The 17,274-nt window shown below is 43.2% G+C and overlaps 1 protein-coding gene across 1 annotated transcript in view; it reads right to left on the bottom strand.

Annotated features, from left to right (window-relative positions):
* Positions 1-1,867: 1,867 nt before the first annotated feature.
* Positions 1,868-17,274, bottom strand: part of MTMR8 (myotubularin related protein 8) — a 1,273,681-nt gene continuing 1,258,274 nt past the window's right edge. The window contains 1 exon segment of the mRNA XM_044057715.1: positions 1,868-2,869. Coding sequence (XP_043913650.1) covers positions 2,561-2,869 — 309 coding nt within the window. The 3' untranslated portion in view covers positions 1,868-2,560.

Here is a 17,274-nt window from a genome sequence, read left to right as displayed (position 1 = left end):
ACACACCATCCCTAAAACCAACACACCATACATAAAACCTACCCACACTATTCAGAAAAGTGTTTCCTCATGGGTGTATGCATCTCTGCATTTCCAGACATAGGACTTTGTTCCCTCCCTTACTTAGATATACAAACTTCATAGCCTCATAATAACAGAAAAAGAAGAAATGTTCCTAAACAATGATGGACTGCCTTGCATTACAGAGCTACCTCAAAGCAGTGCCTATGTCAGAACAAGGCAAGCTACAAGCATGTAAATATTACCAAATGTAATCATGCAATCAGAACCTGATCAAATAGCATTTCACTTGTGGGGAAGCTGGAAAGAAGTCTTCATAGTAAGCTTTAGTAGACGTCTAGGAGTGATCTGGCATGTTGCTAGTCAGGTATTTTTTAAAAGACTGTGAATGTTCAGAAGGGAATGATTATACAAATCCTAAGGAGTGGAAAAAGCTTTACTCCTTTCTTTTGAAGGTTATCAATAATGTCCTGAAAAGGCTTAAAGCTCACTGTCCCTAAAGGGGCATATAGGATATCTAAACACATTTCCTCAAGTCCCAAGTCATACTGATCTGTGGATCAGCAAATGGTGCTGGGTGCAGTCTTGGCCCATACATCTCCTGCATCAGAAATACAATGGGTTATGTGGAACTCTATCATAAATGCTGTAATATGGGCCTTTCTCTACAGTATCTTATTAATGTGATTAGGGAAAGACAGTTTCTGGCTTGCTCAAGAAATCTGGAAATGAGGCCTAACATAATTAATTTAATAGCTCAGACTGTATTAGAAGACTAAGTACTTCTACCAAATCAATCACCGTATCTGTCTAGCAAAAAAGTGAGCATGTATGTGGGTTTCTGAGACCCATATGGAGAGAAAAGGTAAAGGAATCTGCCCTAGGATACCAGGGCAACAACAGAAGCCTACTTGGGGTAGGGGATGGGATGGATGACAGAAATGATTTGTTTTTATATAGGAGGAATACAGATCTGGACATTTCCAAGCAGCTGAAATAACATCCCTTAAAAAGGTTTAGAGAATAACTCAGGGCTATATTCTTTTCTTCCCAAGATAAGCATGGAATATTTCTGAGTATAGGAACACACACATACTGCACTTCAGAGTTCATGATCTCAAGGCCTTCTCTAAAAAGGTTTCTCAGGCCCAAGAAGAGAACTCGGGGTTCTGTTAGTTTCCAGCACAGTTACCCATGTCTCTTCACACTTGTTGAAGACTGAGGAATCAGGAGATGGATTAATGTGAGGAATCAGGAGATGGATTAATGTAACATATACAACTGCACCAGCTCTTACCCACCCCCTCTGAAAATGAGGTTGGGGGGTAGCAAAGACCATATGCACTATTAAATCAAGCATACTTGCAAGGAGATGTGATGAGACAGACCTGACATAACAATGGGTTAGTGTCAGCATCATAACTAATTGCTAAATCTTAACACTCTTTCAGAATGGAAAACATTTCCAAAATCCAACATAAGGACATAGGCCAAAAATGGTCATGAAGAACATCTCAAATTTTACTGGCAAATAACCTTTTAGGGGACTCAGTCCTCTGAGACCAAGTTAAAACCCAGAAACAAGTCTAAGAGAAGAGGCCTCCAAGATTGGCTAGTCAACACTATTGCAGCCTGACGTATCACATTCTTAGTCAGAAACACAACCCAAGTCTGCCCAGTTTCACAGTGACAGCCAAAGAATAAACTTAGTGATGAAGCCCTGTATTCAGATGCAGAATATAAGCATGTGTATGTTTTCCAGGCCATGTTAATATCTACATTTGGCAAGAACTAAAAAATACACATGTGCTACTTACTTAATGCTGTGTTAAAAATAAAAACTAACTTAAACCAATACAATAACAACTTTAATTAAAAACATTGTGTTGCACTTAATTAAATGACGGAAGATGGGATGCAAACTTTTCTGGACTATATCAAAAGTAAAACAATAATTCTTGTGTGTATGTATAAAAGTCAGTTTATAATCAACCTTGTGCAGAATATACTAGACACTTGGTTAGGAACCTGGCTAGATACTGGTTACAGACTCCATGTTAAATACAACCAAGTAATGAATTTTAAAAATCAAGTCATATAAGTCCTCATGAAATGAGGTAAAGCACGATGGAAATGATCCTTTGCTACTGTACACAGAGTGTTTTTTGTGTGCAACACTATTTGCTTCAATTTCAAGTGCTGTCCTTTCTAAGCCATCCTGTCTAGCCATCACATAGTCAATTCAATCCACTCAGTCAGCCACTAAGTACCACCTATGTACGGATTACCAAATGCCCACTCCTTGCAAAGAAAACTTCCCTTTTCATGTTGCAAAACAGGCAGTGTATTAACTGCAGCATATAAAACAGCAACATAATAAAGTGCAGATTACTGTTCACCACAACCCAGAATGCAACTTTCCCCAAGACTTAAATCCTATTAGCATTCTGACCCCTTTAGGGCCAGTTACTCACTAGGTCAAGGAGCACTGTAAAAATAAATTGCTTCAATAATGCCAGCAAACTGCAATAAAGGCAGTCTACTCCACTTTGTTAGCAAGTGCCTTAGCTTCCCCATTTCTTAAGAGACAGTTGGACTCAGAAACTTCTGCTAGATCTTCAGTGCTGAGTATATCACCTGGAGATACAGGATCTTGCTGCCTCCATGAAGCAATATTTGAACACTCTACTCCGTCTGCTGTTCCATTAGGCATACAAGTCTGTATTTCTTTACTGTAGTTCAATGGCATACTATGTCCTATAATTTCAGAAGGGTCCACAACAGAAGACTTGTTGTTTGACAAGGTAAAGGCTTTGTCAGGGAAGGATGCATCTTGAGTAGTCATCTTCTGTAATACACATACAAATAAAAAATATATATTTATTACAACCTTATCCAAAATTTAAAATGGACAATATAAAATGAATTAACTACCATATGAAAAGAATGCAATTTAAAAATGACATGCAGAACTGGAATGGTGAAATAAAGTGTTAGGAGTTGCATAAAGCAAGCCTACAATCAGCTGAGCTAAAGATAGAAAATACAGCACTGACAGTACTGAGGGAGAGGATGCTCATTCACAAAGTCTTCTACATTCCTCTCCTTTTTACCACCTCAGTGACTAGGATGCTGTTATGCTTTCTGGAAACCAGTACATGCTAATAATCGATATTCAGAGGAACATTTTAGCAAATGTCTATGACTTTCAGAACTAGTCATATGGATATACTGTACTCTAAATTCATCAGCAATATCCTATGGGCATTTGTCATTTCTGATGTTGCTTTGTTGCTGCAGTTTATCAAATCTTATTAATGGGCACTTCATCTTCATACCTCTCAACTGTCCAGATTTTTGCCTCATATTTTTGGTGTGTTCTTCAGAAAATTTGTGGTATTCTGGAAAATCACTGGGGAGATCTGAGGAATGAATTAATCAAATGATGACATATGTTTGAGTTGCAGACTTCAATCCTTCAGAAAAAAAAGAAGTTATGTCTTACCATAACATTCATCTGTGTTGTCGATCTTCACTAATCCTTGACTGTGGGCTCGGTTCCTAGCCTCGGAACAGACTCGGCCGTTTACTTCAGCTTGCCTCTTCCAAACTCTCGAGCTAGGGTCTACCCATAATGCTCCTCTCTAAATTACCTCAGATCGAGTTTGCCTAAAATAGTGCAGACATAAAAAAATAACAATAAGGGACTAGATCTGTGTCCTTAATATGAAGCCAGTTTTTCGATCCACTAAGTCTCAGGCTGGGGGAAGGGGGAGGAATGTCAAGGATTAGTGAAGATCAACAACACTGATGGAACGTTATGGTAAGACATAACTTCTATATCTGATGATGTCAATCTTCATGTAATCCTTGACTGTGGGACAGAGTCCCTAGCTACCTGAATCTTGGGAGGTCTCACTGAAGAATATATCGAGCTGAATGATGCACGGCCCCCCTAGAGACCTGTTCCAGTTTGTAATGAGTGATAAAAGTATGAGTATATAACCATGTGGCTGCTGCACAAATGTCATCTAAAGAAGCTCTGGCATGAAAAACCGCAGAAGCTGCTACAGCTCTAGTTAAATGGGCTTTCACAGGGCGTGGTGGGTGAAGTCCCGTTGAATGATAAATAAAGGTGATACAATCTCTGAGCCATTCAGCTAAAGTAGCCTTGGAAACTGGGTTACCTAAGAAAAGAGAGAAAAAGGCAACATACAGTTGGTCAGATTTTCTGATATCCTTTGTTCTGTGAAGGTAAAAACGTAACTGCCTGTGGACATCTAATAAGTGCAGACAGTACTCTCCCTTATTGGAGAAGTTAGGGGAAAAGGCTGGCACGTGTAAGGCTTGATTGATATTAGATTCTGAAACTACCATCGGCAAGAAGGAAGAATTAGTCCTGAGAGAAACCCTGTCCTTGTGATATATTATATAGGGGGGCTTGCAGGACAAGGCTTGAATTTACAATACTCTTCTTGTGGAAGTAATAGCTAATAAAAACAAAGTTTTCCATGTCAGAAATTTTAAATCACAAGTAGCTGAAGGTTCAAAAGGGGACAGAGTAAGCGACTGTAGGACTAAGGGTAAATCCCACATGGAGCAGTGGGCTCTTTAAATGGAGGCCTTAGCATCAGGGTTCCCCTCAAAAAAGCTTTACAAAGTTTGTGCAACATAAGTGAAGAACCATTGAAACCAACATGGAAATTAGATATAGTGGTTAGATGGACTCAAATGGTAGAGAGTGAAGAGCCACACTAATAAAGAATAGCCAGAAAATCCAATACTTTATCCATGGGAGCTGTATAGGGGTCAAGATCATTGTTAACAGATCATCTAGCAAAATTTTCCCCATTTACAGTGGTACAGTTTTCTAGTAGGTTTGTGATGGGCCAAAATGATTTGCCAGACTGGTGAGATAAGGGAAGAATGCATGGAAATTGCAGAAGCCACGCAGTGTGATTGAGATGTTGGAGATTCGAATGAACCATACCTTCTGGATGAGAAAATAGATCTGGAGCTGGGTCCAGAATCCAAGGTTTCCGAAGTAGATGAGGCCATATGAAGGGAAACCAAACCTGTCGAGGCCACAATGGAGCAATGAGGATTACTGTTCTCCGATCTCTTGGCTTTCTTTAGAAACTGGGATATCAGAGGAGTTGGGGGAAAGGCATACATGAGACCGGGGGGGGGCAATCATGGGGAAGAGCATCTCTGGGTGACTCTCCTGGGCAGGGGTGGGGGTGGGATTAGGGCAAATAACTGCTGCACTTGTTGAGAGTGGACACACACAAATCACAGCAAAGTTGACCCCAGTGGCAGAATATCTTCACCACCACGACAAGACTGAGAGACCATTCATGAGGCATTAGAATAGTTCTGCTTGGTTTGTCTGCTATCACATTGGAGCTCTCCAGAATATACATTGCCATGAGAAAGTGGTTGGAAGAAATCGCCCACTGCCAGACTCTGAGGAATTTTTGACAAAGTGGGTAAGATTTGATTCCCCCTTGTTTACTGATGTACCAGACCACTGACATGTTGTCAGTCTGAATTGCCACTGTTGCCAAGAAAAGGGCCTTTTGAAATACTTGCAACTTCAAGAGCACTGCCTTCATCTCTAGAACATTGATGTGCACATTGGCCTCCTGATAGGACCAAGTGCCTTGGACAGTCCTTCCCAGAAAATGCCCCCCCCCCCCCCATCTGGGAAGCATCTGTGGTCACTATGGCTTGGGGCTGTGGAAGGATGAAAGGATGGTCTGAAAGAATCTCAATGGAATGGAGCCACCAAGACAGATCTTGTTTGCAGCAATTGATCAAGATGTGGTATTACATCAGCTGATTCAGTAGGGACCATTGATAGGCTGGAAACCACTGCAGAATCTGCATGTGATATCTAGCCAAGGGAACTAAAGTTATAGAGGCTGCCATCGAGCCCAGCACCTGTAGGATGAGTCTGACTGGAACACTTTTGTTCGGAACTATATGGTTTACTTGTGATCTGATCATTTGGAGCTTGTCTATTGGGAGTGAAGCAATTCCTATAAAAGTGCTTATTAGTGCTCTGATAATTTAAATTGTCGAGTAGGTTGTAGATTTGACTTTTTGTGATTTACTGTAATGCCTAATGAAGCACAAAGATACAGGTTATAATCTCTTGCCTGTTCTAGTTGACTCCTGGTGGCAGCAGTAAGGAGCCAGTCATTGAGATAAGGAAAAACTCAAACTCCCTACAGTCTGAGATGAGCTGCTACCACTGCCATGCATTTGGTAAACACCCTGGGGGCTGTGGTGAGACCAAAGGGCAGTGCTTTGAACTGGAAATGATTGGCTCCCAGCCAGAAGTGCAGGGATCTTCTGGAACGTTTGTCCATTTTTATATGGTAATATGCATCCTGAAAATCTAGAGAGCACATCCTACTGTCTTTTTTCCAAGAAAGGAAGTACTGACTGCACTGAGGCCTTCTGGAATTTGGTTTGCTGAACTGCCTTGTTGAAATGGCTGAGATCCAAAATGGGTCTCCTGTCCCCTGCCTTTCTGGGCACTAAAGAATCTTGAGTAAAACCCATATCCCTCTTTGGTCTGATGTGACTTCTTGGATGACTTTTTTTCAAGCAGTTTTTGAATTTCTAGGACTGCTGTTTCCATGTGATTGGGTGGAACGTCCAGGAGTCTTTTTTTGTGTTGTTGGATTTGATGAAAGGGGAATGATGTAACCTCTGGAAATGATTCCCCTGCACCCATTTGTCCACTGTCATCTGTAGCCAGACAGACTGTTGTAGGGATAATTGTCCCCTGACTGCCTCCAGAGGAAGGCAATTGGACCTCCATTCATGAGCACTGGTAGGACTTACCAGAGAAAATCTCTGTACCCCTGGTTCTGCGGCCCACCTCTGCCTCTGGGAGAGCATCTTCCACTGTTACTTCCCCCTCAGCCCCAGGGAAAGTCCTTGCCATGTGAGTCCTGAAAAGGCCCTTGGGACTTTTTGAACCATAGCCTCCCCACTTCTCTGGTTCCTGGAGTAGGACTGTTGAGGAGTGGAGAAGCGTACAGCAATGGCAGAAAGAGTCTTCCCATCTTGCTCACATCTGGGCAGTGTGTCTTTTACCTTGGATCCAAAAAAAGGATGTTCCATCAAACAGAGCATTGATGGACGAAGATTTAAATGGCTCCGCAGAGTCACACAAACACATCCAGGCATGTCTCCAAGTGGCAGTGCCTGAACTCGCTGCTTTTGTCGTCCCTTCGGCTGCGCAGACAATTAGCCTCATGGATGAGTTAGAAATTGATTTGAGGGTTGTGAGCTGAGAGGTAATTTTATCTTGTACCCCTTCGGCTACTGCTCCTGTGAGTGTATCAGACAGCTCTTTAATGAGATCTCTCTGCAAACTAGTAAAGTGCGCCATAAAGTTCAAAGACCTGAGAGCGAAGGTCGATGAAGCATAAACGCTCTTCCCAAATCTATCCATAGTCCTAGACTCCTTGTTAGGAGGATGGATAGTAGGCCTTTCCTCTGCAAGTTCCTTCTTTGTGGCTTTCGCTATCACCATGGCATCTATGAGGATACCCTTAGCCCAGTGCTGCTCGTCCTTAGGTGATTGGCTCAATGGAGTCAGGAATCTTCCAGGCCCACTGTGCAATCAATTTAATGAGCTTGTCAGTGGGCGGAGAGATCCAAGAAGTAGAGTGCTGGGCACAAAAAGCCTCCAGTATACCGATTCCTCGAGGAAGGCTAGAGGGAAGTCCAGCCACCCCTCGGTTTCAGGATTTCCAGGATGTCCCCGAAGGAAACATCATCAGGGGGTGCCCTGGGGAAACCTTCCCCCTCATCAAAATTGGTATACTCAGTGAAAGACACCTCCGGGGAGTCTGCTTCCTCTTGCACTTTTTCTTCACAAGTACTTCCTCAGGGGGATGTTCCAGGGAAGTATCCAAAGAAGAAACCACCAAGGTGGGTCTGCCCTGAGGCTTTTATGCCCCTTCCCAGGGATGAGGCTGATAGCTCTGGTCAAGGGGCTACAGGTGTTTGGCCTGACAGGGATGGCAAGGACTGGGAGTCCACAATGGACAAGGCCTTCTCCATGATCCAGAAGCCCCCCCCCCCGTAGAGGGTTGGGAGCTTGGAACCGAAATAGATTCCGTTGGAACAGTGGTCCCACCCCACACTGAGAAGGTGGGCCTCCAAAGCAGAAGCCTGGGTTAAGCCAACGAATGCCAAAGCACAGAGGGGCATGGAAGGTTCCAAAAAAATTTGAAACCCTGCCCCTCTGAACCAAAGATGAAGTCTTGACCCTGGAAGACCTCCGGTTCCGATGAACCGGAGGAGCTCAAGATGATTTTTGGTACCGGAGAAGAAGCTCTTGCTGAACCTGAACAGTTGGAGCCAGGCAGGTCGGTGCCAGGGGCTCCAAAGACTCAACTGGAGTTGGAGGAGGAAGATGAGATGGGTGTCAAAGAGGGACAGGCCCCGGTGGTGAGTTGGCTGGGTACCGAAGATGGAGATAATTCCCCTTGCCATCAAAAGCTGATCCACCAGCCTCATAATGTCCAATTTCGAGAGGCTCTTCGTGGATAGAAAGGACAACACCGAAGGAGACGTAGGTGGGGTCTATGCTCCACGAATGGGCGAGGTGGTCACTCCGCAAATGGATCGACCAATGGAGAATACTTTGTCCTTGGTATTAATATCAAGGTAGTCTGCTTTGGTACCGACAAAACTGGTACTGAGGCTGTAGGTAACTTATCAGAAGAAGTGGTTGGTGCCAAATAAGTCTTTCCTATCGGTGCCAAGGAAACTGTCGACACCGTAGGCTGTTTGGATAACTTTTCAGGCAGTTCTGAGGAACTGCTCGGTACCGAATGAGGGCATTTTTTAGATTTAGAAGAGGAAGATGATGAGCTGGCTTCGGTCTTCAGACCAGATATGGCCTCTTCAAAGTCCCCTTTCAACAACTCTTTCAAAATCAGTTTGCTTTGCTGCTCAGTTAAAGTCCTGGCGGAGAAATCATGACAAATAGCGTAGTCCTCCTGCAGGTGGACAGCAGCTAAACAATACACACAGCAGACGCCCATCTGAACTGGGCATTTTCCTGTTGCACTTCTGGCACCTCTTAAAGCCAGAGGTGCCCTTTGAAGATTTATCAGCCATCCCAGAAAAAAACTAGGCCTAGTGGTGAAGAAAGTTTTATGAGCGTGTGTGCGCACACACACACACACACACACACACACACACACACACACACACAAGGGAAAATGATTTTTATTTTAAATCTTTAGTAGAAAGAGGAAAGAAAAGTACCAACTATGGTAGCCAGAAATACCTAAATAGGTAAAAGATAGTACCAGCAATGGTACATAAGAGAAATATCTACCTAAAGGTAGAGGTAAAGGGAAAACAGGATACCTCACACACTACAAAAAAGGAGAGACGCAGGTAGAAAGACAAAGTACTTAGAGAAAATAGATACACAAGATAGAAATCAGAAGAAAAACTTACTGTGCATAAGTGCCAAAGCTCCAGAGAGGTTGGACGCGCCTTACACATGAATCGGCAAACAAGATCTGAGGTAATTCAGAGAGGAGCAATATGGGTAGAGCCTAGCTCAAGAGTTTGGAATGCGTGAGCTGAAGTAAATGGCAGAGTCAGTTCAGAGCCTCAGAACTGAGCCCACAGTCAAGGATTACGGGAAGACAGATTGTATGTGAACACAAACCCTGTTACTCTAACAACTTACAAAGTTTATAACAGCAATATTTTAAATCTGTCCCTATGTTTGGGCCTTTGCATCCCCATTTTGTCAGGCTTTGTCCAGACTTCATGCACTAAGAGGTTGACAGGTATGCATGCTCACCTTTGATCTTAGATACAAGCAATATCATCTGTAACTTGCACTGAAGGGCTATGTATCTTGCAAATGCTTGGTAAACATATTCATCATTCATTCTTTGATATCCAGTTCAAGGAAACAGAGGTGCCATAGCCCATCCTGGCACATGATGGACTCAAACACAGAAATTAATCTAGGATGGTTATCTGTTGCAGGATATACACACACGTTCATTCACCCAAACAGAGCACTAGATAATGAGGAGGCATTTACTAAATTAAATGCATGCTCACACCCAGTGATATTTTGTTATTATCTGTATTACAGATTTTCAATATATTTTTCATGATCTCTCTCAAACAAAAGAAGGGAATAGGACTTTCTCTGATTATTACAAGTTCATATTTAGTAACTAGGCTTGAAGTTCAGGGGTAGACTGAGGAGCTCAGTTCAAATTTGCAATTTACCCAAACAATGTCTAAGTCACAGAGAAGGCAAATGAGAGCTAAAAGAATGAAACCCTGTACCACAGGAACTACCACTCACAGCCTTAACCCGCTGCCAGCTCAAATGATTCAAACCCTGTACCCTTGCCTTATTAAACCTCAGAATTAACCCACTGCGCTAACAGAAATATCTTTCCAGCTCGCAAAAAATGTACTTCACGGTCTGCATCTTGAAAATAACAGTCAAATTTATGAAATGATCAAGAGAAATGCCTGTCGCATGTTTCAGGTCAGAATGTGAAAACAGGTAGTCTATTCCTACTGTTTTAACCATTTACTTTTGGTATCGGATCTCACCCGCGGTGGTGGTGCTGCGGTAGCGTTGTCACCTCACAGTTAAGACGCTGTCCGGTTCGATTCTCAGCTAGAGCGTCTTCTGCGTGGAGACATGCGTGAATGGGCGTACCTTTGTTGAAGGTTGTGCGTCAGGCCTGGCAAGCCGGTATGTAAAAATCAACTGCCAATCATTAGCGTACCGGAGTTCCACTGTGGCGACCCCTAACCAGGAAAAGCCGAAAGACACAAACAAACAAACTTTTGGTATCAGATCTGTTGTGCTGTTTATAGTACTTATTTTTGAATATAATAACTGACATTTTCTTATGTGGCAGAATGGTAAACAGTTCTTCTAAATGTCATTTTAAAAAGTGAAAGAAAACTTTCCTTTCGGGTTAAAAACTTGATTCTGGACTTAACTGAGGCAGTAAATTACAATAAATGGATAAATAAGTTACAAAGAGTGCACAATGAAAACCACCCTGAGAAAATTATGGCCTGTACAAAATGGAAGTAAATCGTAACACCAAAACATAACCCTTCACAGAGACTTGGTGTAGTCCCCAGAAAGTATGCATTACACTATTCCTGAGAATCCTTGAGCTCCACCTCTACTCATAATCCCTGGTTGTGCAGGTGTTCCCCAGACTGAATGATGAGCTAGACACTAAAAGACAAGATGATGAACATTGCATCAATACAGATCCCTTAGACAGAGTTTTCTAGGAGGAAACGTGGAAGCTTTATTCCACAGTCTGTTTGGAGACCAGAGAAATCTAGCATGTCAAGAAGTGGAATCAGAGTACTGGCTTTATAGAATGGTTGCTCCAAATGAAGTCCTAGCTCTGGAGAGAGCACATAGGCTATAATGTTTGGCAAAGGTATGAAAAGATAAAGTAGCAGCCACTGCTATATCCTCTACTCACACATTAAGTAGAAAGGCATTAGATGCAGCCTTAGCCAACTGCATTTTAAGTCACATGACAAATATTTGACCTACAGAAGTGTAACAATGTAAAACAACCTGACAACCCCTTGGATAAGATAAACTCTGAAATCTTACCAGCATTCCTGGCTATGGATGAATTCAAAGAGTTGTTCAGTTTTCCTGAAGCTTTCTGTATGGACAATGAAAAAACTGTTGTCTGTGCACATCCAGTCAATGAAGTTGGTAGTTGTCTTTGTTGGAATATCTTGGAAAATAAGCTGGTAATTTTACAAACTGGTTCAAATTTGGCATAAAGAATGTACAATTTCAAAGAATAACTTTGGATGAAAAATGGGCGGCCACAGTGGTACAGCGGTTAGCATTGCCGCCTCACAGCAAGAGGTTCTCCAGTTCGATCCTCAGCTGGGGTCCTTCTGTGCGGAGTCTGCATGTCCTCCCTGTGGTCGCGTGGGTTTCCTCCGGGTGCTCCGGTTTCTTACCACATCCCAAAGACATGCTGTAGGTGGACTGGATACTCTAAATTGGCCCGTGTGTGTGTGTGTGTGTGTGTGTGTGTGTGTGTGTGTGCCTTCTGTGGAAGGTTGGGCGCCGAGCTGGCAACTCCACATTGTAAAAACTCCACTGCCAATCATGAGCGGACAAGGTGATTCGCTGTGGCAATCCCTAACCGGGAAAAAGCCGAAAGAAGAACAACAACTTTGGATGAAAAATAATGTGCATATATTCACAGGAAAGGATACAGAGGTCTGATATTCTTTTTGCATAAGTAATAGCCACCAATAGAGTAATTTTCCATTTTACAGGAAGCCAATGAAGTCCATCATAAAATGAAAAACAGTTGCTAAATTGTAGCTGCCTTTCTGGCCCCTTTATTGAAAATCTCCATCAGAAAGCTAAGAACAGTAGCAAGAGGTACACCATTTTTGTGTCCCGATTGAAAACTTTTACCATTTACCTTTATATATAGCCTTGTTGAATGATTTTGAGAAGCCATAATCAAGTTAGTAACATCTGGAGGGAACAAATTGCTCATCATCATTAATGGAAGTTGAGAAGCCATACGGTTAGATGAAGGGAGTGAATGCCAGGGTGAGACCAAGATGGGATCTGTGGAAGGTGAAGAGATTTCTTCTTGAGGCGAGGCCAGAGAAACAGAAACCATACCTGGTGAGGTCAAAATGGAGTTAAGAGAATAACTTGTGTGCCTTGCACTCCTTGGTTTTCTGCTAAGATCTGGGTATCAGCAGAAGAAGAGGAAAGTACAGGGTGGCTCCCTATTGAAATGCTGGCATCCAAAATGCCAAGTGCTGAAAAGCTGAAAAAAAAATCAATGAAAGCCCAGAGAAGAGCAATCGTGAAAAATCACTGTTCTCCATAAAACTTGTTTTTGCAATGGGCAAGGCCCAACAACCCCCGGACTTATATATACAAACTCTGAGATCACCATACTTTGCAGAAAAGGGACTACATTGAGAAATGGCATCTCAGACTTGGTATATGCAAGTCCGTATTTTCGGCCATTTAGTCTCTTCTTTTCTGGACTCGCTATAGTGGCTCCCAACATTTGAAACTGTTACTGTAAAGGAGACCTGGAGGCCAATTGTGGGAGAATGCAGCTCTTGGAGACTTTCCTGGCTGTGGAATAATGCTGAAGTGGGTATGTCGTGGTATAAGATGAAGCAAAAGGATTTAACTAGGATCTTTCCCATATCTGAAAAATTCTAAAGGCTACCTAGTTATTGATGGATCATTTGTGCAGGAGCAGCATCTGTCTGCTCAATTTCTCCACCATCACTTTGGATGGCCTATGTATGTGTACTGCTATAAAAAAGCAGTGATCCAACATGGCCAATTCCCATAACCTTGTAGTTTTTCTGCAGAAGGGACAGGAGTGTGTTCTTCCTTGCTTCTTTATGTACCACACTAAAGCCATGTCTTTTTTTAAACATCTTTATTGAATTATCACTTGTAACATAGGCAAATTTACATTATATAAAAAGTACAGTTGTGTACACTTAACATGAATGTAGATGTTAGAGTGTAATCACTGTTGCAGTCATTACATTTGGGTTATCTGCTTGCAGGTAGCCCTCACTGTAAGGCCTGCTGTAAGGCCCTGCAAGACTGCATTGGCAAAGCCAGCTCTGGATTTAGAGAAAATTGGCAAATGCTTGGTGAAAGTAAGTACAGAACTCCAGGTAGCAGCTTCTAGGATGTCTCTGGTAGGGACGCCTCTGAGAAAGGCTGTAGAGGTAAATGCAGCCCTGGTGGACTGATGTCTGATCCCCTGGGGGATAGGTTTTCCATGGTGCTTATAGCAGAAATGAATGCAATGGCTTATCCATTTAGAAATGGTTTGCTTTGAAATAGCCTTCCCCTCTGCTCCGGCAGCAAATGCCACCAGCAGTTCAGATTTCCTTTGAGGGTTAGTCCTGTCCAGGTAGAATCTAAGTTGTCTGTGTACATTTAAGGAATGCAGTATCCGTTCCCCTTTATTCTGTGGATTGGGAAAGAAGGTTGGCAAATGAATGGATTGATTAAGAGCCACACTGGTACCATCTTGGGCATGAAGGATGGATTGGTTCTGAGGGACACCCTGTCCGCATGAAAGATGATGATAGGCTCCACTGCCATAAGGGCCTGTAATTCAGATACCCTTCTAGCTGAAGTGATTGCTAAAAGGAAAGCTGTTTTCCAAGAAAGAAATTTTAAGTCTGCAGTAGCAGCTGGCTCGAAAGGAGGTAGAGTGAGTTTCTCCAAGACAAAGTTAAGGTCCCAGGCTGGGGTTGGAGCTCTCCTAGATGGTCTCATATTTTTGGTCCCTATGAGGAACTGCTTGAGCAGTGGATGAGAGAAGGGAGGTTCTGTGTTATAATGAGCTGAAATGGCTGATACGTGATTTTAATGGAGGAAAAAGACAGGCCCTCGTGAAGCATCTCAGTTAACTATTGTAAAATCTGAGGTAAATTGGGCGCTGCTGTGCTCATGCCTTGAGATTGGTTCCAGGCACAGAATCCTTTCCTTTTTTCAGCATAAGATTTTCTAGTACTAGGCCTCCTTGCCTCTAAAATTATATCCATCACAGGTTTGCTGAGGGATGGTAAAGGAGAGATTAAGTAATTAGCCAGGCTGCAAGGTTCAGTGTTGGAAGCTGAGGGTGCAGAATCTGGTTCTGCTGAGACAGAAGGGAAGGAGTCTGAGGCAAGTGCCATGGAGATAATCATGAAACACTGCGCAGGAGGGGGTACCAGTGTTAGCGCGACCAGTCTGGAGCAATCAAAATCATTCTTGGTTTGTCCGGTTTGATTTTTAGTAGTACTTTGGAGAGCAGAGGGGGAAAGGCATAGACTGACTGGATGCTCTGTCCTTCAGCTGGAAAAAACACTTTCCAGGATTGTTTGTGGGGAGTCCTTGTGCATAATTTGTCCAATTGGTAGTTCTGGGGAGAGGCAAACAGGTCTATATCTGGGCTCCCCCATTTGCTTGTCAACATGTTGAAAATCCTCAGTTCCAGTTTCCACTCGTGTGGGTCCATGAGGTTTCTGCTTAGTCCGTCCGCCAGTGTGTTTAATTTTCCTGGTAGGAATTGAGCTTGTAGGTGCACTTGGTAGCTCAAGGCTGTGTTCCACAATGCCATGGCAAGTCTGCAGAGGGGGTAAGAATATGTACCCCCCCCGCTTGTTTATGTACCACATAACAGTGGTGTTGTCCATCTTTACCATTAGTTGTCCTGGAAGAATGTGGTCCTTGAAGGCTGTCAGAGCATTCTGTACAGCTAACATTTCTTTTTGATGATATGCAGGTGCATTTGACTTGGGATCCATTTGTCCTGAATGCACTGCCCTGCCAGGTGAGCCCCCCATGCATAGTCTGATGCATGTGTTGTTAGGGTTTGGGTGGCAGGGGGTGGTGTGAAAGGTAGTCCCTTGTTTTGGTGGCAGGCCTCTGCCCACCAAAGGAACTCTAGGCGTAGGCAAGGTATGATAGGAATCATTGTTTCTAGGTCTTGAAAATGTTGACACCATAGGCTTTTTAGATACTGCTGTAGTTTCCTCATATGCAGTCTTGCATATGGAATTAGAAGAATGCAGGAGGCCATGAACCCCAACGCTTGCAGTATTTGTCTTGCAGATATAGCAAGGCATGTTTTCCAACTTGTTCAGCAGATGCAATAAATCCTGTAATTCTTTATTTTCCACACAGTCAGGAATCAACATAATTTTCTGTTTAAGCAGTCCAGTAACATGTTGCTGATATTTTAACATATGAAACTGGCAGTTTAAAGCCCTAATGGCCAAGGCTGCAGAAGTGTAAACCTTCTAACCCCATCTATCCAGCGCCCTGGAGTCTCTATCATAAGGGGTAGAATTTTTAGCAGTAGAAGCCTTAATGCCCTTGGGCCCCTGTGAAATAGTCTCTGGATCTGCAATAGGATTTTTGAAAAGGAACTTGTGGGGCTCAGGGACCCTACAGTATCGGTCAGGTATCCAGCGCCCTGGAGTCTCTATCATAAGGGGTAGAATTTTTAGCAGTAGAAGCCTTAATGCCCTTGGGCCCCTGTGAAATAGTCTCTGGATCTGCAATAGGATTTTTGAAAAGGAACTTGTGGGGCTCAGGGACCCTGCAGTATCGGTCAGGTTTTCTGGGAGCAGGAGGCAGGGAATCAGGGGCCAAACTAGATTCCGAGAAAGCATCATCAACAATGTCTAGTACAGGAGGAATAACTAAAGGCCTATGCTGAGGTAGGAGAAGGAAATCCCTAAGCCTCTTTTTTTGAATCAGAAAAATCCTGGCTTTCCCAATGGAAATGCTCCCTTAGAGTATGTAAGGTTTCCCCAAAAGAAAAATCCTCTAGAGGGGAAGCAGAGGGAATACAGTCCTCTGCATCAGAATCCTCATAGGTAGGTAAGGGCAAATCCAGATCATCAGAAGAGTCATAAAAAACAGAATATTGATCAGATGTTTCATAATCAACTTCAGTCCTAGGCCTTTTTTTGGGGGGGGGGGGGTTGGCTACCCCTGATTAGAGTTATTAGATCTTCAGCCATTCTTATCATTTGTTTTTTAGGCCTAGAGGCCTGAGCATGTGGCCTGGGCGTCGGTTTTTTAGACATTTAGAGATTTAGGCCTAAGTAAAGAAGGAGGCACCGGCTGAATATGCAAGTCCGTAGGCCTGAATACACCCTCAGAAGCCGGTATCTGCACAGCGGTTCTGGACCCATCCAAGGTAGAGACATCCATGGGTTCCATAGTTGAAGCATCTCGTGGCATACTGGACTCCGAATGGGTCTCAGTAGAGGCCTGCGAATCAGAAGTAGCGGGTATCAGGGGCTGTGAAAGCACCTTACTGAGTACCGGCAAACTGGCAACTGGCTTAGGAGAAGCGTCGTCGGCAGGTTTGGCCTGTCTGTCTTTATCTTTGCATTTTTTCGGAATCCCGGTAGTCGGATGGCTAACCAATGACATTTCTGGATAACTAAACTAAGAACCGAAATATTTAGAGGTGAAAATATACCCACGACGGATAGTGCGCTGATTAAATAAAGCACAAAACCGACAGCAAGGTACGTCGTGGTCAGGGCCTAGGCAAGGAATACAGTACGAATGAAAATCTTTATGAGGTATTTGCTTTCCACAAGTAATGCAATTATTAACTTTTACTGACATCGGTAAGGAGCAAGAAAAAGTTTCCC

Source organism: Protopterus annectens, chromosome 15.part0, assembly GCF_019279795.1.
Source record: "Protopterus annectens isolate FY-2018-M chromosome 15.part0, PAN1.0, whole genome shotgun sequence".
NCBI lineage: Eukaryota > Metazoa > Chordata > Ceratodontiformes > Protopteridae > Protopterus > Protopterus annectens.
Note: the sequence above shows the minus strand (reverse complement) of the source record. Positions and strands in the feature narration are given on the sequence as shown.